Here is a 24843-nt window from a genome sequence, read left to right on the forward strand (position 1 = left end):
AAGAATCAATATCATGAACACTTATTATCATGTTATGGGACTATTGTTAATCGTGTTTTACTCTAATATGTTGCTGGTGGAGTTTGCACATGGAACAACAGATTTGAACTATCCACAAGATTTATTAACATGTGGAAATCAAGTTATCAAATTCCCTTTTCATATCAAAAACCACAATCCAAATTCATCTTTGTATGGCTATCCAGGTTTTGAGTTATTTTGTTCATCAAATAATGAAACTATGATTGAACTTCCTCACAAAGTGAAACTCAATGTTAAGAAAATTGACTACAAACACCAAACCATTGAACTATCTGACCCACAAAGTTGTCTTTACAAACATATCCACAACCTCAATCTTTCAGAATCTCATTTCAACTACTTGAAAAGTAACTATGATAATTTTGTTGATCATCAATTTTTTAATTGTTCAGTTTTGAATAGAGATCAGATAGATTCCTATTCGGTTTCGTGTCTAAGAACTTCCACCTTTCAAATATATGCTATCCCTTCTAATAGATTCATTGATTACCTTCCTCTCTCGTTTTGCACCAAAATGTTTAATGTTTCATTCGAACCTTCAGATTCTCTTCGTTTGACGTGGTCTGAGCCTAATTGTAAACACTGTGAATCAAAAGGAAAAATATGTGGATGGAAGAATAATACCAACAAGGAAGTAGATTGTTTCCCCAAAAACAAGAAAGGTAACTCTATTCTTTGTTCAATTCAATAATACATGCAATCTTCAAACTTGAAAAGGCTAATTAAACTATACTCGTAGATCTTTTCAATTGAATCAAGCTTGCGGATTTTTAATATAGAAGCTGCACAAAATAGTTTCACTTGGATGTTCTACAACTTCTTCAAGCTCTTTGGCCAGATCTCAATCGTTAGATTAATCTAATCGTTAGTATCTTTTACAATCAATCAATGATATAAGCTAAGGCTTGCTAGTATGATTTTGCAGGTTCATCAAAGGCTCTAGTAAACACAGGTCAGCTTTTAAGTTTAAATTTGCTTTCATTTAATTATAACCTGTAAGAAAATTATCATTTTTCTTAAATTAGCTTTCGTAAATGCAGGATCAATATTAGGATCGTTGTTTTTTATCTTGTTGATTGGTGGAGTCTACCATATTTATGACTCTTACATACTAAAGAAAGAAAAGCAAGCAATTATAGAAAAGTTTTTAGAAGACTATAGAGCTCTTAAGCCCACCAGATACTCTTATGTAGAAATTAAGAGAATCACAAATAATTTTGGGGATATGTTAGGACAAGGAGCCTATGGAACTGTTTATAAAGGAAGCATTTCAAAAGAATTTAGTGTTGCTGTGAAGATACTAAATGTTTCTCAAGGAAATGGGCAAGACTTCCTTAATGAAGTTGGTACAATGGGTAGAATCCACCACGTTAATATCGTCCGATTGGTCGGTTTCTGTGCTGATGGATTTAAAAGAGCTCTTATTTATGAATATTTACCAAATGGTTCTCTGCAAAAGTTCATAAATTCACCGGACAACAAGAAAAACTTCCTTGGCTGGAAAAAGTTGCACGAAATTGCTTTAGGAATAGCTAAAGGAATTGAGTATCTTCATCAAGGTTGTGATCAACGCATCCTCCATTTCGATATCAAGCCACAAAATGTGTTACTTGACCACAACTTTATTCCAAAAATATGTGATTTTGGTCTAGCTAAATTATGTTCAAGGGATCAGAGCATAGTGTCAATGACCGCGGCTAGAGGAACTTTGGGCTACATTGCTCCAGAAGTTTTTTCAAGGAACTTTGGGAACGTGTCTTTCAAATCGGATGTTTATAGTTATGGAATGATGTTGCTTGAAACAATAGGAGGGAAGAAGATCACAGAGGATTTAGAGGAAAACAGTAGTCATGTTTACTATCCGGAGTGGATTTATAATCTTATAGATGATCAAGACGAAATGAGAATTCATGTTGATGATGAAGGGGGTGAAAAAATTGCAAGGAAAATGGCCATTGTGGGACTTTGGTGCATTCAGTGGCATGCTATGGATCGACCAACAATGCAAATGGTGGTTCAAATGTTGGAGGGAGATGTCGACAAAACTCCAATACCCCCAAATCCCTTTGCTTCTCAATCTAGACAACCTAGGAAAAATAGTGCAATTGCAACTACAGGACATCTACCACGAGATTTAGATGTGATTCACGAGTTAGATTGAGTTGAAATTGTGAAATATGTGTTGCTTTATCTTTACTTACTTTCGTTCTCTTTATTCCTTCAAATTGATATTAGGACTGAAACAACGCAGCAATAGGCAAGTGCTAAGGTGGGTGAGCTTATCATGTAGTTTACCATAGTCCAGAAAAGTTTTGCATTACTAATATAAATCTTTATGTCTTGGCTAATTCTTGAACATTGACCCTTGTTCAAACCAAATATTGCTAAACAATAATCAGCCTGCTTCCTCTCACACACACAGGAATTCCTACACATTGTGTGGAAGTAAACCTTGTATACAAGATTTGCAAAACTATGTATATGTAAACGTACAGTGTGTATGTATTATCTGCAGTCACAACTCAACTCGAAAACACTAAGAAAATATCTGTTTAGATATTTTACAATTGCTGGTCTTTCATGGAAGTAATTACATTCACTGGTATCCTCATTAAAACAATAGAGTACCAACGTAAAAGAATAACAAATGTACTCAAATATAGACATACAACAAAAAATGGGCCCCTCAATACAAGGGAAAACAAAAATGAAAATGTAAAGCTTCAATGCAGAAGTTGAATTTGTTAATGTACACAGCAATCTGTCAGCCTTAGACCCAAGGAGATTCGGATGACAACCATCAGGTAATGTACAGGCAGGGTATGATAGAATGTTAGTTCGTCTTTTAATAGCTTGTTTGACACATTAGCTGCTAACTCAATATATTAAACAAAGCTTAGCCAACGTTCTGTGAGAGAGAATCCTGCAATTGCACAATTTTTACTCTGTTCTCAACTTGCATCATGTGAAAAAAAACGACGCCAATTCCTTGAAATCCAGTCACGAAATAATCAGAACAATGAAACCTCGAACAAAATCTTGTTAACCTCCGAAATTAGGGTTATGTGCCCTTTATCAGATCGAAAGGGAAAAAATGAAATAGTCATGTTAGTAAAACAGAAACACCCATAAAACTGTCAGTAGATCAACTATCTGATGAAGATCTCGAATCGTTAGTTCAATTTTCATGGCACATGCAATCTGGACATGGAAAGCTATATATGGAGTCATTAGGCCTTTTGAGCTCAACACCCTTGGAATCACTGTGTGACCTCATGCTCAGCAATTGGCGCTCAAGACTTTTCCATCTATAAAGTAATCAAATTAGAGTCAGATACTTTGTACAAATAATAAGATAAAATCCTAAATGCATAGTGCTAAAACAACAAGGATCATCTTTTTATAAAAAGGAATGCTACAAATTGCATTAATTTTATAAAACATGTTTTCAAGTGAATTTCAATTTGCACAATCAACAACAACAACAATAATAATAATCCCAATCATATCTTCTCCCCAAAAAATTAATCGCCTGGGTATTTTTCCTTTTATTTGTATTCATGTCTCAATCATCATAATTGTCTTGAACTGAAAGAAATATACACTACAGTACAGACAATACATACCCAATGTTGGTACTATCGAAGAGTAATGCCAACTTCCGCTTATCAGGTTTGATTGTCTTAGAGTGCCCACCATACAAGTATCTCCGGTGGCCCAGTAGAAAATGAGGGAAGTTACCACCCTGAGTTGTGACAAACACCTCGCTATGAAGACAAACAGTATAGTCTATGGCAGCCATCCTGGAAGAATAATTCTAGAAGCAACTCAAGTCAACATTAGAGTACTTAATCTTACAAGAGCGTGAGTGGGATAGAATACTACTTCATACCTTAAATGGGGCAAGTTCCTCCTCAGATGTTAAAGTCTCCTTGGTATGTAAATTAGGAAACATTTCCCTTAGAGGGGCCATTGTTTTCTCGCCATTATATATTTTTCCAGATGCCAAATAGATGGAGGTGTTCTTTGTAAAACCCATTCCCCTAAGCATAAGGCCAACCTAAAGAGATATAGAAAAGCATTTACCATAATATAAACAAAGAAACTAGTATAAAGTTATAATACTTGCCGTTTAAAAAATGAGGAGCCGACAAAAAAGTCTTGAAGCTCTTAGAATTTGGGTTTGACCCACAAAACCAACTTGTAAGGTGAGGGATATCCCCCAATTATAAACACTTTTTCAAGCCATGACACATCCAAGTTTGACTTTAAACGGATCTATGATAGACCTAACAACTCTACAAAATCGACTTGTAAGGTGAGAGATACCTTCCATTCATAAACATTTTTTCCAGATCATATCACACCAATGTGGGACTCTCAACAAAAGCAAAAGAGTACTTTCCAGGAAATTTTTGAAGCTCCAAGCTATATTAACAACGTATAAAAATTATTCCTTTAAATTGTCTTCCTCTTTGTTAGAATATCTGAAAAATATATCACCACATCAATATTCTTTCATAAAATATGTTAAGAGTGCCAAGATTATCTCTTGGATTTAGTTTCCATATTTCTTTACTATCAAGGTTTATTTCCTTATTTTATTGAGATTAAGAGCCTAGTATTGGTACAAACAATTTAGGATTGGTGCTTTTGTGTTGTTGTATATAATATCCACCAATCTTTCGCATCATATACAATTTTAATAGTCTGGGTATTCCATTTCCTCCTTCCACACCCAAGATAACTGGAGATTTGAGAAGATAATACCTCTAATGGAGTAAGGGGACACTTCCCATCGATCCTGATTGCTCCTGGACGTATAACTCGTCCACGTTTTGTAAATTTCCCTTTCCAACCTCTTTCTCTTGCTGCAATCATGTCATCTCTCTCCTCTTTCCCACCATCAAAAACACAACAAGAGAAAGCAACCATATCCTGCGCATGGGAAGCAAGTAGAAAGATATGCAGCAAAGATCAATATCTAATGTCAGCCTTCACCTTCAGAACACATTCATATCTGATCAAACCAACCTCTTCAAAACGAAGATGAATGGAGACATATTTACCACCATTCATTATGCTTTGCTTCCTCATTCTTGCAATCAAAGATTCAGCCAGGGTCAATATGGGACTTGAAAATCGTAAAGCCTCGTAATTTGCTAAGCATCTGAGACGCTGGACAGCAGGAGGAGCATCATATGACAATCTATTTGCAAAAGGTGAGATCCTTATAACCCTGCATGATTGAATAGGGAAATTTGTAAACAATAAACACATAGTTTTCCTCTAGCCAAATTACAACCATATGAGATCACCAAACAATATAGCATAAAAATTCATCTGAAAACCAATTACTAGTCTGAGTTTCACATGCATTGGCAAGACATGAATATAGTACAATAACCAGCTGATAAAATGACTATCAATTGATATTACATTATTAGCAAAGGTGCCTGTGTATGTCAAAATGTATTTGTGTACAAGCTGTGTACCATAAAATATATGAAGCCAACCAAATTACGTGAAATGTTATACTAGAATAAAATAATTGTATTATATCTCCTGCAGGACAAAAATGCAACAATAATTGTTGAATTGATAAGTTAAACATTAAGCCCTCCATTCCACAGCTCTTGATGCTTAAGATTGAGGCACATAGTTTAAAAAGTCATTACTTGGTAGTATGTATTTAAAATAAAATTTTCCACTACTTTATTCTCTAATATATCGTTAATTACATTACAATCTTCTAGATTCTCTCCAAATAAGGATATAGTTAAAATAAGCATCAATTTGACATTGGAATTTTAAAACATCGATAATTTTGAACCTTAAAAAAATTTGAATGCAATGTGACAAATAATTTGCAAATAAACACCAGACTCTTAGGGTGTGTGTTTGCGAGTTGGATTTTGGAGGGCTAAGCCTATATTTTAATATGTATTTGATTTGATTTGATTTGATATTTTAAAAAAATTGAAACAATATGATACATGAACGTATAATATCGTGTTGTTGTTTTAATTTTTTTTAAATATCAAATATATATTAAAATATAGACTTAGTCCTCCAAAAACCAACTCACATACACACTTAGTGCAGCAGCAGTAAAAGGCACCAACAACACTATGAAGGTTAACATTTAGCAAAATCCATTTTTTTTAAACTCGGTATCGGCTCAAGAAACGACTAATCCGAGGGGTCCAATCCCACCGTCCACTTGCGGGAGCAAAATCTATTTTAAGGGACCAAATATGTAATTAAAGCTATTTCATTGAAGCTAAATCACTGTTATATAGTGAAAGGCTACAAACTAATATCAATCACTCTAAACTGTATAACCATTAGAGATCAATCAATAGTTTCATACAACAAAGATCATAACTCACTGTTCTTCAAGTAACTTTGGGAGTACCATATCTCTGTAATACTGAATGGGTGACATTGCCTTGATCCTGAAATTGAAAACATTTGTCATGTTGCTGCCAAATCTTTCCATCAGGTGCTCAGGTATCTTTTCAACCATCCGTACATCATTTTTCAAGGTATTGACAAAATATTCTTCATCGTAAATGTCGCTGAACTTGCTGGAATATTGAAACATTATGAAACAATTTAGTCTTTAACACCTTGATCATCATTGGGATATCTACCAATAAACTCGTCAATCATTATAACAGTAATTTTATAAGAACCATAAACTTATTAGTGCAGAGCACCCAATCCAATAGTGGATCATGGAGTGACTGCGAAACTGAAGATACTGGATGCAATGCCAACATAAATTACTACACTTCTCTTTTTCTGAAAATCAAATTAAAAGATAGAAAAACAAGCATACCTAGGATCTTTCCATATGCTATGATAATGAAAATTAGGGATCACGAGAGTAGCATTAAGATAGCCAGCCACAGCAACGGCATTGCATATCTATAAAGCACCACATTCATTAAGTAAGTGTGTCGAAAATAGTGCTAAATTAAGCAAACTTGGAACAAACAAAACGAACAGATGTATAGAAAACTCTAACCGATATCCTTTGCTGATTTAAGCCACCATTGGCCTCTACATAAATGTATCCATTTGATTCAGGAAGGCCTGTGGGATTCATAAAAAATTTACATTTAATAGAATAATGGAAACTGTCAGAAGTTCAAACACAATTTCCCACATATAAAACTAAGAAATATACTGCAATAAGATAAATGCAAGGTATTGCAATAAGAAAAACCCACGTCATAAGTTAACCAGTAATTCAGTACTTTCATTTCATCAATATGAGTATGGCTTCCAATACACTAGTGTTTGTCTTCATTGCAAACTATCCCATCTACAATTTTCATAATAGTATTCAAAATTGAATTATTTCTCAGGATTTCCCCCTTTTTCATAACATAAATGTTAGGATATAGAATAATGGTTAATTGGTGTAGTTAAAGTGGTTAACAGTTGTTGTAGAAGTTAGTTAATTAGTTCAGGTTGTTATAGCCTTATAGGGCTATTTGTATAAATAGGAGAATACAATGAAGAGTTGATGATTATTGAACATTGTGAAGGGGAAACCCTTGGAGTAGAGATTTCTCTCCTATTCTTTCCTATTTTCTTAATAAAAGAGCTCTTCCTTAGGAATTCTTGGGTTCCTAACATAAATGACAGAGAATACTCTATATTTAAGGTTCTTTTGGATGTCCTCGACTTTGTTCATTTTCCCTCAAGTAGTCAAGTCAATATTAAAGAATTTGCTCTCTGTGATACTACCAGGGCGATTGGGGAAAACCATATATCCCTTTGAAAACCAAAGCCCCCTGTAAGGTTGGCTCTTTTATTTGGATGGTTGTGCTTAATAGAATTAATGCCAATGCCAGTGCCATGCTACGCGTTTGTAGGCTATGCAAGACAATTTCATCTGTTATGTGTTATTATGGCACAGGCTCAAAATTAGTTCTCATATTCTTGCATTGATCTATAAAACTAAGTCAGTGATATCAAACAACTTTTTATTTTTACGCTACAATTATATCAAACAGCTCAAATAAGCCTAACAAGAAAAAAAGAGCAAAAAAGAAATTTTGACCATACTGTGCATCAACAATAATCAAATTATACCTTCTGAAGATGTGTGTACGCATGGTTTCCATTCACCACCTTTATATGGACTCTTCCATATTGTTGATATCTGAAAGGAATTTAATTGCTTTTGATCAAGTTACCAGAAAAACAAACTGGAAGTAGATGGTATGAAGATCAGTGAATTACTTCAGAAAAAATTAAAAGAATAAAAAATTTAAAAAGCAGTATAATTCAAATAAACTGAAGTAGGAAAATATGCATGGCCATAGCAAAAAATCATACATAGCAATTGATGATATACAACAAGAATCATGGTATGAAAGATTCAAATGATGATCCTTACATGTGCTGAAAATAGTACAGCCCATAATTTTAGGTTCAGAAGTCCAGAACTTTTTGGAATTATACATAGGCGAACATTATATTAATATTTGTATTAGGTCTATTGATTGACAAAGTTAGAGTTAGTTAGTCAGAACTCACAACTAGCTGGGACTGAGATATTTAGAGAGGTAGGCTATATAGTGTATTAATAGTCGGAAAGGGTGAGAGAAAGACTAGATATTCACTTGAAAGAGAATTGGGACCCTAGGAAAAAAGGTGCAAACTCACGAAGATCTGAAGTGATTTATTTTATTATCTATAATATGGAAAGCTTTTCTGTATTATTTCCAGTGAAGTATGGAAGTTACCATGCTTTTCCCCATCTTTTCCTTATTTATGCTATTTTATATGCACAAACACATGGATTTTATAAATTCCATACGATCTTACGATCCGTGTTACGAGGTTGCGATGTGCAATCATCACTATCATCCTAAGATCTCGATTGTGGCTTCCTTGCTCATGACAGATTCTAACAGAATCCCCAATCCCGATCTATCAGTAATAAACTGAAGCTTGCTAACAGCACTGACATTTGACAACAACAAGGTGCCAGAAGTCAGCAACTATACGTAATTCACAGGATTGACAGTATACAGCAATAAACAGCTGTCAAGAACCTTGATGCTTCTGCCAGTGGTTTGTATTCTAACAGCATCCAACTTCCTTACTAATCACTTCATATGTTTGGTGTCCAATAAGTCTCAAACTCCTTATATATCTTTTCTATAGAAACTCCAAACCTTAAGATTTAAGACCTCCCTTATAATCATAAAAATAATAAGGCACTAGACACTTCTATTCATCAATGTGGCCTACAACTTTACTTCCTGCTACATCTCCAAATAACAGGCCAATGAACACACAAACAAGTTTTCTCAAATAACAACTAACAAGCCCCAAGTTCAAATACCTTAAAGCTTAATACAAGGAAAGTTACAAGAAATGTTTTTCAACTAGATATGGTAACACACACACACACACACACACACATATATATATGAAACAAGAGAGCAACTGGAATCATTTTTCTTCTACTTTACACCACATTAATAGATTCACTCCCGTCAAAAAGGTTGACAAGTGAAATTTATTACATAGCTTAAAAGCTTCAGTTCCATTAGCAAAGTCAGAACTCGACCTAAAACCAGATAAGGACCTCAAAAAAATTAACATAGCATACACAACTACTAGTTGACATGTGAAACAGAAAGGCTAGTAAAGCCAGCCATATGGTGGAATTTGAACAAATAGCTACTGCTCCACGATACACTATCTAGTACAAAATCTTATCAAATAGCAGCTATAGTAGCGCAACAGCACTGATGTGGAGCAAAATTTGAACAAGTCGCTATTTTTCACAATCCGCAATTTACAAACACTCATGTGGAGGTGTAGAATTGATTCCGACATGTTTCATTGCTTTCGAGTAGAATTGATTCTACTTGAAGCTAGGATTTGTAGCTTTTGATTCTAAAATTGATTTTTACACACAAATTTATAGTTCAAGTCACTTTTGCATAAATATATCCACAATAAAATCAATTGTGTCCACGTAAAATCAAAAGTGGACTCTGTATTACATAGCTTTTACGTGAATGTATCCACAATTGAGATCCCATTCACTCAAAATCAATTATTATCACCACATAACCAAACATACACTTAGCCTAAATTGAGATCCCATTCACAAATCCTCAATATTCAAATTTCACCAGAAATCAAGAATCTACCCATCAATATTCTATCTACCTTAATAAAACTCTTCTCCTAACAATACATTACAAAATTTCACACTTCAATTTTCCACCATTTTCTTCACTAGTTACATACATAATGAACAAAAAAAATCAAGAAAAACGAAATGAAATAAAGATTGAAGAGAAATGAAATACGAACCGCGTCAACTGAAGAGTTATCTTCATCCATTTCGAATTTCAGTTTAGCATAGAGTTGAGGACTACGATAAACAGAGCCGGGAGCAGAACGGTGTCTAATGATCGGAACGATGTCGAAGGAGAACGAACCGAAGTAGAGGAGAATACAGGAGATGTAGATGAGAGGAGCGAAGAGGAAGATGCCTTGACGGCGGAGGAGACCGGAGAGGAAGAAGTAAGAGAGTCGTTGGGGGATGGTTCGAGGAGAGGGTTTAGGAGCGGTTTTGGAGCGGGTGTGGCGGAGACGAGGGGAGCGGAGTGGGGAGGGTGGTGGTGAGGGGGTGTTGGATGATGATGGGAGACGGTTGTATTTGTGTGGGTGCATTTGGGTGGATGGGGTTACATGGTAGTTATGGTGTGCATGCGGTGAAGGAGGTTTTTCTATGGAGGGTAGAAGAAAATGTAGTGAGTGAATTGGAAATGGTGAAGAAAGAATATTGAAAAGTATGAGAGAGAAGAAAAATAACGCGCGTGCTGGAATGGGGAGAAGAAAGACAGAGATAGTGCACGTGCTGGGAAGTGGGGCGCCAATATGTCTTGGTATTCAGTGCAAGTGGTGGGGCATACTGATACATTTTTTTAGTGGCCGGTGAACCCCGGATGTCTATACCTACCAACTGAACTAAACTCACGAGGATGGGGCATAGTGATACATGTTGGTACATCAAAATAAGGAACGGAGGTAACTAAAATGTGGCTAATCATATTAAGGCATGGATGACCTCTGTGGCGGAGTCAGATCAAAAAGTTTGAGGTAGCTGTCATCAAAATAAACTACTCCCTCCGATCCTTATTATAAGAAACAATTTACTTTATAGATTCATTATGTAACCGATGTATTTGGTCTATATTTATAAGGACCGGAAGGAGTAAAATATATAAATTATATTGTATAGAACACATAGTTATAATCAACCAAAAATTGATCATTCAAAATTTAAACTACATAATATACAGAGTCGATCATTAAATATTATTAATGTGACACTTTACTCTTTTCGAGTGACTTGAAATCATCAATAATTGTCTAGAAACTAATACATACACTAATTTTCTTTCCAATATAAATCGACATGTTATTTGATAGAAACTCAGGTCTCATCTTGTTTCTCAACTTAGACTTGATAATATTCATTGCTGAAAAAGATATTTCAGTTGTGACTTTAGAAACTAAGAGTCATAATAAGAAGGAAATGTTGAAGATGAAATGGCAAAGTAATCTTCTATTGATCACTAAAATCTATGGGATAACATTTTTCAACAAGAGTACATGTAGTATCAATGTCAAAAGCTTTATATCTATCATCAAGAGACAAGCACAACTTAGAGTCAACAAATCCATTGCTTGCTCACTAATTCTGTCATTCAACTATTGTAATTGTTTGTTAATGGTAGTAAAAAAAAAATCAACTGTAAAATAATGTTCTATTGTTACTTGATTCTCATCAAGGCGAGAATGTCCAAATCTTATTGTTGAATGACAATCATTGAGGTCAGAAATCCCAATACCATGCTTTTCACAAAAATACACAACATTGACAAACAACTTATCCCATCCATTTTCTCTCAAATCTTGAATAAGAGCTTTTGTTGAACGAACCAAAAGCATAGCATTAACAACATCCTGAGATTGTTTTTGTAAGCTTTGACAAAGCAAATCTGCTGTCCCCATAATTTCTTTCATCAAATGCAAGATAAATACAAAATCAAAAGACTTCAAGTAATTGTAAGAACTATCAGCATTCGTAGTACGTTGGGCAATTTTTTTTTTTGCATCTTTTGCAATGTTTTTTAAAACTGTACAAAGTTGCCTCATACATACTTATCAAGCTACAAATAGTTGAAATGCGATCCCCAACGAGTATCTCCAGATCTTTTCACGGTACCAACTTGGTTTTTACCTTTACCAGTTACAATTCCCCAGTCTCTAACAAATTTGTAATTTCTTTTGATTGGGCGGCTTGTAACTCATCATGGCGCTTAGTAGAAGAACCAACAACATTGACAACAAAAGTCAGCTTCTCATAGAATTGATAAATTGATGTAACTTCTCTTGATGCATTAACTAAGGCAAGTTGCAACCGATGAGCAAAACAGTAGACATAGTAAGCGTAAGGACAATCTTTCATAAAAAGTGCTTGTAAACCATTCCATTCTCCTCTCACATTGCTAGCATCGTCATACCCTTGACCACTAATGTTAGAGACATCAAGGTTATGTCGAGAAAGTATATCACATACTGCTTCCTTAAGAGTTAAGGAAGCAGTGTCATTAACATGTACCACATCAAAAAAATCTCTCTTGTATCAAACCAACTTTATCAACAAATCTTAACACAAAAGCCATTTGTTCCTTTTTTTGACCCAACATGAGCTTCATCAACAATGATGTAAAATTTAGAATCACCGATTTCTTCACGAATATGTTTTCTCACCCTACTGGAAAGAATTTGCAAGAGCTCTTTTTGAATTTGATGTAAAGTATATTTGCAATTTTCTGGAGGATTTTTTACACAACTTTTGCAACTTCATCATTTTAGGATGCTAAAAAATTTAACAATTCAAAAAAATTACCTTGATTTTTCTGACCTCATTTGTCTATCTCCAACTAAACTCGAGAGTTTGTGAACAAGAAGGAAGCTACGATTACAAACTAATATAACATATCTAAATTATGTAGCACCTTCTTGATTGTTGTTGAAGGCATTTAGTGCAAGTTTTGAGTCAAGCTCGAAGTAAAAGTTGTCAAATACATATCGATGACCCGCTGAATTGCATGATACAACCCCAGTGCTTCGTCCCTGTCAACAAGGTACAACAGAGAAAATCAGTTCTGGCGAGAATGAATACTCCTTCCTCACCTTGCAAACACATCCAATTACCTGTTTTATTTTCCTGGTTGGAGAACAAATCGTCGACGTTGTATTGAAGTCTATCTCGTTGTGGTCGTTGCAATCTCACCTACGCATAACAAACAGCCGCCTCACAATGTCGCATCCCTGCTGTTACAGAAATGGAGTGCTGGTCTATATTAGCTGCTATTTGCTGTTGAGTCCGACCAGTAGGAGAATTAGATTGGCCCCGACGACAAGTGGTTGTCGTTGCATTCGCTGCCAAGCAGTCCTCCATTAAACGATGCGCCCGCTCGACAACTTGCAAACTTAACTCTGTTACATCTTGCCACACCTTGAGATTATGGTATTTCCACATACTCCAAAAAAAATAACAGCCATTTGTTGGTCATGCCCCGGCGTGAGCTGCTGCAGCAACAAGAAAATAGCTTCAACTGTTGTAATAGTTTCCATACTTTATGTATTGCATCCCATATTGACGCAGTACGGAAGCGTAGGGTTAGCAAGCGCTAAACCTAGATAGAAAAGAACAAGTTTGCAAGCGACAAACTTGTGAAAATAGGGTTGCAAGCGACAAACCTATCAAAATAAGGGTTTCCGGAATCCACTAGAATTGAGAGAAATTCTCGAATAATTTTATTGAATCAAAAAGTGTACCTCTTAGGCTACATAAGTTCTACTTATATAGTGAAAGAAATAACAAACCCATGGGTTGAAATAAAATAAAACGAAATAATAATAGAAAATTCTAGAAATTTACTAAGATTTGGCTAAATAATAAATACTACTAAATTACTAATAAAACCCTCATGCATCAGTCTCTTCCACCTCTGAAGAACTCGACCTCGAGTTCTCATTTTGATAAAGAGCTTCCCATGCATGTTTACTCCTCCAATGAACAAGAGACCACCCTCCTGGATCCCATTGAGTGAAATGCGAGGATGATTTGACTTGAAAAATATAGCTGTTGACTTGATCCCATTGAAGAAATATAGTACCATGACATTCTGCAACCTTCAGCATCCATTGTTCTAGAGGTAGCCTAGAGTCTTTCACAATAATACTTGTTTTCCAATCTCTTAATTTGGAACCTTTGTGCCGTTGCCATCCATTAAGTGCTTGCTTTTCTGTCCCACAAAAACCACACTTGCACACAACTAAGTGTAGGCTTGGAAAATATATGCTTTTCACGCCATTGCAAAAAACATTAATCTTATTTGAAAGCACTAGCTGCTCACTGTCTCTGCATAATGGGCACAAGCCATGCTTGATGAGCCACTTGTCAATGCAAGGTAGGTTAAACGTATGATGATAATGGGGCAAGCTTCTAACAGTCTCTCCCATTTGGAAATCCTGAAGGCAAATTGAACAGGAAATTATATCGCCACAAGCATCAAAATTGTTGTCACTTGTGATTGAGACTATTGGGATCTTTTCAACTGAAGCTCCTAGTAAGCCTCTGTCACATCCAATGTCAAAGATATGTTGAAACTCATAAAATCTCATTTCACCTGCACCCATCTGACTTTGAACAGCATTCAACATGGCTTCACCAACTCTTTCACGTACAAGTCTCCCACTCACTAGGCTAGTAATAATATCAATCAAGTATAAGAGACATCCTATTCCAGAATTATTCGAATGCCAAAGATCAATAGAACATACAAATACTTCAATAGAGAAGACAGAATTATGAGGCTTCAGGTCACATTGAATAATTCCCAAGTTATGTAAATATTGCAATGCCTCTAAACACTGTCGAGTAATGAGCTGCAATCTCTTTAATGTAAAATATGCTTCACCACCATATTCTTGGTTGAATTTATGAAATTCATATAAGTTTGCACGCAGAAGTTCGGTCACAATGAATAAATGTTCCTGATGGTAGAAATAGTCATAAAGACGCAGTATGTGGCGTTTATCTCCCGGGTCGTGCTTATCGACAAGTTTAAGAAGCTTGATTTCATCTAGGCTTTGATGAAAGAAATCCTTGACATTTTTAATAATCTTCAAACAACCATCGAGAGCATCCCTACTGAAGGTAGCTGAACCGAGATAATCTGTCACATAGTACCTTTCAGCCATGACCGTGTTCAGCACAATCAGCACTTCCTTGTTTTCTTCAAATCCAGTCCTATTCTTTCCATGCACAATTCTTAGCTCAAATACTTCATAATCATCATCTTGACTGTATTTTAAGAGGTCGTCATTAGTATTATTATCCTCTCCATCTGTGGCAGCCTCCGGAACATGGAGTTCTTCACTCAAATATCGGTCATCACCTACTCCATTGCTTTCAATCCCATTCGGTAGATCTGTTTCAACAACTTCGATGGTTAAGTCATAGAGATCCTTGTAGCAATCTGAACTATGCTTCATGGTAAGCACATGAACAAAATCAAAAGAATTAATACCCTTCATATGAAAATCATTCAGACTCAGCTTAATTTCCTTTAAATTAAGGTAGCTAATGTTTATAGGATCCCCACTACAAGAACCTGCTGAACCTGGACTGCTTTTGCAAAATGGAACTTCACAATTATGCGCAATGGCTTCTTTCTCGGCACTGAGGGGTATTTCAACAAACATGTAATGGGCGCAAGAAACCGATGTTGTGATGAATTTCACCAATCTATTTCCGGTGTCTGGTGGTGCAGGAAGTGGTGGAGGCAAGGTGAAATTTTGTGTCACTTGAAAATCCACGAGAATCTTCTGATAGCTTCGATCCGGAGGTTTGGGTAGTGGCGGCAGAGTCGGAGTGAAAACACGTGGATGTGAATGTTTCGATAGTAGTGGATTACAATTCAAAGATGATGTGTTTAACATACCAAAAAGATGAATCAAGGATCCTTTGCAGCTCGTCAAATTGACCACCTGAAGTGCTAAATACGGTGTGTCGTCAAAACGAGAGATACCGTTATAGAATACACCTGAGCCATGACGCAAAAGAGTAGGCTATGCAAGTGCCCATTCACTTGAGTACACTTTAATTACATCTTCTGATGAATCTTTAGTTTTTGGTTCATTGATTACAGCTTCTGCAATCAATGTTTCTGATACCGACTCCATCTTTACTAACTCATGTATGACAAGTGCCTCTGATGCTGCAATAGAAAGTTCAACTGCATCACTGATATCATTACTTTCGGAACATTCGACCTTTGATTTTTCTTTCTGTTGTTTAACATAATCAATTGTCTTAGGGTCTGATTTAAGTTCTTTCACCATCTGCTACATTCACTTTTATTTTGAAACTCAAAGCCTGCAAAAAGCCTTTTGGTGATGATCCCCATTTAGAGAAACTTTGAGAGTGGTCCAGAACCATTCCACCAGCGGTGTTGCCAAACCCTAAAGGTCTAGGTGGAGCTTGAAGTGAAATATCTAGGCACCTCCCGTTAGCTCCACTATCTGATATTTCTTTGTTTAGCACGGTTTGAGTATCAGTCTCCTCAATAATAACAACAGGTTCGGTGACTGAATGTTCTTCAACTGGTTCCATAGACGTCGGAAACGCTTCGGTCGTCCGAGCAACGTCGATCTCCTCTTTCAATTGCGTAAGAATTCTTAGAATATACGTTATCAGAACAGAGTGTTTAGCAATACCTTTAACCTTACGTGAGTTATCTGCTATTCCAGAAGCGTGTCTCAAAAGGTCAGTCAAGGAGTAATCTTTGTTGTAACAAAACGGACAACGATATATCGAATCAGAGATTTTAAACTTGTAGTAATCATCCGTCAATTTGTTGTATTATCTACGCTCATAGTATTCCAAATCAGATTCACAGGTATATTTTGACTTTCGGTACGTAACAATAGTATGGTTGTTATTACGAACCCTAATAACCGGAATTGGTTCTCCTCCTCTGTTCGGATTGTTTCTGTTGTTGTTGTTGTTGGCGTTGTTGTTGTAAACCTTAGCTGTCCACGCCGACATCTGATCTAATAGAGCTTTGATGTCCGTGGTAAGAGTCGCGGTGATGCCGGCAAACTCTGCCCTCGTCATCAGTTGATCTCCCATGGCTGATCTGTTAGGAAAAGAACAGGAGAAACCTGCTCTGATACCAACTGACGCAGTACGGAAGCGTAGGGTTAGCAAGCGCTAAACCTAGATAGAAAAGAACAAGTTTGCAAGCGAAAAACTTGTGAAAATAGGGTTGCAAGCGACAAACCTATCAAAATAAGGGTTTCCGGAATCCACCAGAATTGAGAGAAATTCTCGAATAATTTTATTGAATCAAAAAGTGTACCTCTTAGGCTACATATGTTCTACTTATATAGTGAAAGAAATAACAAACACATGGGTTGAAATAAAATAAAACGAAATAATAATAGAAAATTCTAGAAAATTACTAAGATTTGGCTAAATAATAAATACTACTAAATTACTAATAAAACCCTCCTGCATCAGTCTCTTCCACCTCTGAAGAACTCGACCTCGAGTTCTCATTTTGATAAAGAGCTTCCCATGCATGTTTACTCCTCCAATGAACAAGAGACCACCCTCCTGGATCCCATTGAGTGAAATGCGAGGATGATTTGACTTGAAAAATATAGCTGTTGACTTGATCCCATTGAAGAAATATAGTACCATGACATTCTGCAACCTTCAGCATCCATTGTTCTAGAGGTAGCCTAGAGTCTTTCACAATAATACTTGTTTTCCAATCTCTTAATTTGGAACCTTTGTGTCGTTGCCATCCATTAAGTGCTTGCTTTTCTGTCCCACAAAAACCACACTTGCACACAACTAAGTGTAGGCTTGGAAAATATATGCTTTTCACGCCATTGCAAAAAACATTAATCTTATTTGAAAGCACTAGCTGCTCACTGTCTCTGCATAATGGGCACAAGCCATGCTTGATGAGCCACTTGTCAATGCAAGGTAGGTTAAACGTATGATGATAATGGGGCAAGCTTCTAACAGTCTCTCCCATTTGGAAATCCTGAAGGCAAATTGAACAGGAAATTATATCGCCACAAGCATCAAAATTGTTGTCACTTGTGATTGAGACTATTGGGATCTTTTCAACTGAAGCTCCTAGTAAGCCTCTGTCACATCCAATGTCAAAGATATGTTGAAACTCATAAAATCTCATTTCACCTGCACCCATCTGACTTTGAACAGCATTCAAGTCTCCCACTCACTAGGCTAGTAATAATATCAATCAAGTATAAGAGACATCCTATTCCAGAATTATTCGAATGCCAAAGATCAATAGAACATACAAATACTTCAATAGAGAAGACAGAATTATGAGGCTTCAGGTCACATTGAATAATTCCCAAGTTATGTAAATATTGCAATGCCTCTAAACACTGTCGAGTAATGAGCTGCAATCTCTTTAATGTAAAATATGCTTCACCACCATATTCTTGGTTGAATTTATGAAATTCATATAAGTTTGCACGCAGAAGTTCGGTCACAATGAATAAATGTTCCTGATGGTAGAAATAGTCATAAAGACGCAGTATGTGGCGTTTATCTCCCGGGTCGTGCTTATCGACAAGTTTAAGAAGCTTGATTTCATCTAGGCTTTGATGAAAGAAATCCTTGACATTTTTAATAATCTTCAAACAACCATCGAGAGCATCCCTACTGAAGGTAGCTGAACCGAGATAATCTGTCACATAGTACCTTTCAGCCATGACCGTGTTCAGCACAATCAGCACTTCCTTGTTTTCTTCAAATCCAGTCCTATTCTTTCCATGCACAATTCTTAGCTCAAATACTTCATAATCATCATCTTGACTGTATTTTAAGAGGTCGTCATTAGTATTATTATCCTCTCCATCTGTGGCAGCCTCCGGAACATGGAGTTCTTCACTCAAATATCGGTCATCACCTACTCCATTGCTTTCAATCCCATTCGGTAGATCTGTTTCAACAACTTCGATGGTTAAGTCATAGAGATCCTTGTAGCAATCTGAACTATGCTTCATGGTAAGCACATGAACAAAATCAAAAGAATTAATACCCTTCATATGAAAATCATTCAGACTCAGCTTAATTTCCTTTAAATTAAGGTAGCTAATGTTTATAGGATCCCCACTACAAGAACCTGCTGAACCTGGACTGCTTTTGCAAAATGGAACTTCACAATTATGCGCAATGGCTTCTTTCTCGGCACTGAGGGGTATTTCAACAAACATGTAATGGGCGCAAGAAACCGATGTTGTGATGAATTTCACCAATCTATTTCCGGTGTCTGGTGGTGCAGGAAGTGGTGGAGGCAAGGTGAAATTTTGTGTCACTTGAAAATCCACGAGAATCTTCTGATAGCTTCGATCCGGAGGTTTGGGTAGTGGCGGCAGAGTCGGAGTGAAAACACGTGGATGTGAATGTTTCGATAGTAGTGGATTACAATTCAAAGATGATGTGTTTAACATACCAAAAAGATGAATCAAGGATCCTTTGCAGCTCGTCAAATTGACCACCTGAAGTGCTAAATACGGTGTGTCGTCAAAACGAGAGATACCGTTATAGAATACACCTGAGCCATGACGCAAAAGAGTAGGCTATGCAAGTGCCCATTCACTTGAGTACACTTTAATTACATCTTCTGATGAATCTTTAGTTTTTGGTTCATTGATTACAGCTTCTGCAATCAATGTTTCTGATACCGACTCCATCTTTACTAACTCATGTATGACAAGTGCCTCTGATGCTGCAATAGAAAGTTCAACTGCATCACTGATATCATTACTTTCGGAACATTCGACCTTTGATTTTTCTTTCTGTTGTTTAACATAATCAATTGTCTTAGGGTCTGATTTAAGTTCTTTCACCATCTGCTACATTCACTTTTATTTTGAAACTCAAAGCCTGCAAAAAGCCTTTTGGTGATGATCCCCATTTAGAGAAACTTTGAGAGTGGTCCAGAACCATTCCACCAGCGGTGTTGCCAAACCCTAAAGGTCTAGGTGGAGCTTGAAGTGAAATATCTAGGCACCTCCCGTTAGCTCCACTATCTGATATTTCTTTGTTTAGCACGGTTTGAGTATCAGTCTCCTCAATAATAACAACAGGTTCGGTGACTGAATGTTCTTCAACTGGTTCCATAGACGTCGGAAACGCTTCGGTCGTCCGAGCAACGTCGATCTCCTCTTTCAATTGCGTAAGAATTCTTAGAATATACGTTATCAGAACAGAGTGTTTAGCAATACCTTTAACCTTACGTGAGTTATCTGCTATTCCAGAAGCGTGTCTCAAAAGGTCAGTCAAGGAGTAATCTTTGTTGTAACAAAACGGACAACGATATATCGAATCAGAGATTTTAAACTTGTAGTAATCATCCGTCAATTTGTTGTATTATCTACGCTCATAGTATTCCAAATCAGATTCACAGGTATATTTTGACTTTCGGTACGTAACAATAGTATGGTTGTTATTACGAACCCTAATAACCGGAATTGGTTCTCCTCCTCTGTTCGGATTGTTTCTGTTGTTGTTGTTGTTGGCGTTGTTGTTGTAAACCTTAGCTGTCCACGCCGACATCTGATCTAATAGAGCTTTGATGTCCGTGGTAAGAGTCGCGGTGATGCCGGCAAACTCTGCCCTCGTCATCAGTTGATCTCCCATGGCTGATCTGTTAGGAAAAGAACAGGAGAAACCTGCTCTGATACCAACTGACGCAGTACGGAAGCGTAGGGTTAGCAAGCGCTAAACCTAGATAGAAAAGAACAAGTTTGCAAGCGAAAAACTTGTGAAAATAGGGTTGCAAGCGACAAACCTATCAAAATAAGGGTTTCCGGAATCCACCAGAATTGAGAGAAATTCTCGAATAATTTTATTGAATCAAAAAGTGTACCTCTTAGGCTACATATGTTCTACTTATATAGTGAAAGAAATAACAAACACATGGGTTGAAATAAAATAAAACGAAATAATAATAGAAAATTCTAGAAAATTACTAAGATTTGGCTAAATAATAAATACTACTAAATTACTAATAAAACCCTCCTGCATCAGTCTCTTCCACCTCTGAAGAACTCGACCTCGAGTTCTCATTTTGATAAAGAGCTTCCCATGCATGTTTACTCCTCCAATGAACAAGAGACCACCCTCCTGGATCCCATTGAGTGAAATGCGAGGATGATTTGACTTGAAAAATATAGCTGTTGACTTGATCCCATTGAAGAAATATAGTACCATGACATTCTGCAACCTTCAGCATCCATTGTTCTAGAGGTAGCCTAGAGTCTTTCACAATAATACTTGTTTTCCAATCTCTTAATTTGGAACCTTTGTGCCGTTGCCATCCATTAAGTGCTTGCTTTTCTGTCCCATAAAAACCACACTTGCACACAACTAAGTGTAGGCTTGGAAAATATATGCTTTTCACGCCATTGCAAAAAACATTAATCTTATTTGAAAGCACTAGCTGCTCACTGTCTCTGCATAATGGGCACAAGCCATGCTTGATGAGCCACTTGTCAATGCAAGGTAGGTTAAACGTATGATGATAATGGGGCAAGCTTCTAACAGTCTCTCCCATTTGGAAATCCTGAAGGCAAATTGAACAGGAAATTATATCGCCACAAGCATCAAAATTGTTGTCACTTGTGATTGAGACTATTGGGATCTTTTCAACTGAAGCTCCTAGTAAGCCTCTGTCACATCCAATGTCAAAGATATGTTGAAACTCATAAAATCTCATTTCACCTGCACCCATCTGACTTTGAACAGCATTCAACATGGCTTCACCAACTCTTTCACGTACAAGTCTCCCACTCACTAGGCTAGTAATAATATCAATCAAGTATAAGAGACATCCTATTCCAGAATTATTCGAATGCCAAAGATCAATAGAACATACAAATACTTCAATAGAGAAGACAGAATTATGAGGCTTCAGGTCACATTGAATAATTCCCAAGTTATGTAAATATTGCAATGCCTCTAAACACTGTCGAGTAATGAGCTGCAATCTCTTTAATGTAAAATATGCTTCACCACCATATTCTTGGTTGAATTTATGAAATTCATATAAGTTTGCACGCAGAAGTTCGGTCACAATGAATAAATGTTCCTGATGGTAGAAATAGTCATAAAGACGCAGTATGTGGCGTTTATCTCCCGGGTCGTGCTTATCGACAAGTTTAAGAAGCTTGATTTCATCTAGGCTTTGATGAAAGAAATCCTTGACATTTTTAATAATCTTCAAACAACCATCGAGAGCATCCCTACTGAAGGTAGCTGAACCGAGATAATCTGTCACATAGTACCTTTCAGCCATGACCGTGTTCAGCACAATCAGCACTTCCTTGTTTTCTTCAAATCCAGTCATATTCTTTCCATGCACAATTCTTAGCTCAAATACTTCATAATCATCATCTTGACTGTATTTTAAGAGGTCGTCATTAGTATTATTATCCTCTCCATCTGTGGCAGCCTCCGGAACATGGAGTTCTTCACTCAAATATCGGTCATCACCTACTCCATTGCTTTCAATCCCATTCGGTAGATCTGTTTCAACAACTTCGATGGTTAAGTCATAGAGATCCTTGTAGCAATCTGAACTATGCTTCATGGTAAGCACATGGACAAAATCAAAAGAATTAATACCCTTCATATGAAAATCATTCAGACTCAGCTTAATTTCCTTTAAATTAAGGTAGCTAATGTTTATAGGATCCCCACTACAAGAACCTGCTGAACCTGGACTGCTTTTGCAAAATGGAACTTCACAATTATGCGCAATGGCTTCTTTCTCGGCACTGAGGGGTATTTCAACAAACATGTAATGGGCGCAAGAAACCGATGTTGTGATGAATTTCACCAATCTATTTCCGGTGTCTGGTGGTGCAGGAAGTGGTGGAGGCAAGGTGAAATTTTGTGTCACTTGAAAATCCACGAGAATCTTCTGATAGCTTCGATCCGGAGGTTTGGGTAGTGGCGGCAGAGTCGGAGTGAAAACACGTGGATGTGAATGTTTCGATAGTAGTGGATTACAATTCAAAGATGATGTGTTTAACATACCAAAAAGATGAATCAAGGATCCTTTGCAGCTCGTCAAATTGACCACCTGAAGTGCTAAATACGGTGTGTCGTCAAAACGAGAGATACCGTTATAGAATACACCTGAGCCATGACGCAAAAGAGTAGGCTATGCAAGTGCCCCTTCACTTGAGTACACTTTAATTACATCTTCTGATGAATCTTTAGTTTTTGGTTCATTGATTACAGCTTCTGCAATCAATGTTTCTGATACCGACTCCATCTTTACTAACTCATGTATGACAAGTGCCTCCGATGCTGCAATAGAAAGTTCAACTGCATCACTGATATCATTACTTTCGGAACATTCGACCTTTGATTTTTCTTTCTGTTGTTTAACATAATCAATTGTCTTAGGGTCTGATTTAAGAAGGCTGGTTCTTTCACCATCTGCTACATTCTCTTTTATTTTGAAACTCAAAGCCTGCAAAAAGCCTTTTGGTGATGATCCCCCTTTAGAGAAACTTTGAGAGTGGTCCTGAACCATTCCACCAGCGGTGTTGCCAAACCCTAAAGGTCTAGGTGGAGCTTGAAGTGAAATATCTAGGCACCTCCCGTTAGCTCCACTATCTGATATTTCTTTGTTTAGCACGGTTTGAGTATCAGTCTCCTCAATAATAACAACAGGTTCGGTGACTGAATGTTCTTCAACTGGTTCCATAGACGTCGGAAACGCTTCGGTCGTCCGAGCAACGTCGATCTCCTCTTTCAATTGCGTAAGAATTCTTAGAATATACGTTATCAGAACAGAGTGTTTAGCAATACCTTTAACCTTACGTGAGTTATCTGCTATTCCAGAAGCGTGTCTCAAAAGGTCAGTCAAGGAGTAATCTTTGTTGTAACAAAACGGACAACGATATATCGAATCGGAGATTTTAAACTTGTAGTAATCATCCGTCAATTTGTTGTATTATCTACGCTCATAGTATTCCAAATCAGATTCACAGGTATATTTTGACTTTCGGTACGTAACAATAGTATGGTTGTTATTACGAACCCTAATAACCGGAATTGGTTCTCCTCCTCTGTTCGGATTGTTTCTGTTGTTGTTGTTGTTGGCGTTGTTGTTGTAAACCTTAGATGTCCACGCCGACATCTGATCTAACAGAGCTTTGATGTCCGTGGTAAGAGTCGCGGTGATGCCGGCAAACTCTGCCCTCGTCATCAGTTGATCTCCCATGGCTGATCTGTTAGGAAAAGAACAGGAGAAACCTGCTCTGATACCAACTGACGCTGTACGGAAGCGTAGGGTTAGCAAGCGCTAAACAAAAGAACAAGTTTGCAAGCGACAAACTTGTGAAAATAGGGTTGCAAGCGACAAACCTATCAAAATAAGGGTTTCCGGAATCCACCAGAATTGAGAGAAATTCTCGAATAATTTTATTGAATCAAAAAGTGTACCTCTTAGGCTACATAAGTTCTACTTATATAGTGAAAGAAATAACAAACTCATGGGTTGAAATAAAATAAAACGAAATAATAATAGAAAGTTCTTGAAAATTACTAAGATTTGGCTAAATAATAAATACTACTAAATTACTAATAAAACCCTCCTGCAT

General features: G+C 36.8%; 4 protein-coding genes and 1 pseudogene across 4 annotated transcripts; 1 reads left to right on the plus strand and 4 right to left on the minus strand.

Moving 5' to 3' along the window:
• On the plus strand, positions 1-2390 carry LOC146953261 (rust resistance kinase Lr10-like). The gene is made up of 3 exons (XM_085708493.1): positions 1-704; positions 968-994; positions 1083-2390. The coding sequence occupies exons 1-3, from the start codon at positions 14-16 to the stop codon at positions 2201-2203; spliced, it is 1839 nt and encodes a 612-aa protein (XP_085564619.1). The 5' UTR covers positions 1-13; the 3' UTR covers positions 2204-2390.
• A 130-nt stretch (positions 2391-2520) lies between these two features.
• LOC146953262 (protein ESMERALDA 1-like) lies at positions 2521-10858 on the minus strand. The gene is made up of 10 exons (XM_085708494.1): positions 10399-10858; positions 8152-8221; positions 7076-7143; positions 6887-6975; positions 6435-6632; positions 5077-5281; positions 4813-4980; positions 3935-4102; positions 3669-3859; positions 2521-3350 (listed from the first exon to the last, which is right to left on the minus strand). The coding sequence occupies exons 1-10, from the start codon at positions 10759-10761 to the stop codon at positions 3221-3223; spliced, it is 1650 nt and encodes a 549-aa protein (XP_085564620.1). The 5' UTR covers positions 10762-10858; the 3' UTR covers positions 2521-3220.
• Positions 10859-11676: 818 nt separating this feature from the next.
• On the minus strand, positions 11677-12940 carry LOC146953263 (uncharacterized; annotated as a pseudogene).
• A 960-nt stretch (positions 12941-13900) lies between these two features.
• Positions 13901-16711, minus strand: LOC146953264 (uncharacterized). Its single transcript, XM_085708496.1, has one exon. It carries the CDS (start codon positions 16111-16113, stop codon positions 14095-14097), a length of 2019 nt encoding a protein of 672 aa, XP_085564622.1. The 5' UTR covers positions 16114-16711; the 3' UTR covers positions 13901-14094.
• Positions 16712-21051: 4340 nt separating this feature from the next.
• On the minus strand, positions 21052-23949 carry LOC146953265 (uncharacterized). The gene has a single exon (XM_085708495.1). The coding sequence runs from the start codon at positions 23262-23264 to the stop codon at positions 21234-21236; it is 2031 nt and encodes a 676-aa protein (XP_085564621.1). The 5' UTR covers positions 23265-23949; the 3' UTR covers positions 21052-21233.
• Positions 23950-24843: the final 894 nt, after the last annotated feature.

Source organism: Medicago sativa, chromosome 1 (assembly GCF_051527215.1).
Source record: "Medicago sativa cultivar Bolivia chromosome 1, Bolivia_mono, whole genome shotgun sequence".
Taxonomy (NCBI): Eukaryota; Viridiplantae; Streptophyta; class Magnoliopsida; order Fabales; family Fabaceae; genus Medicago; species Medicago sativa.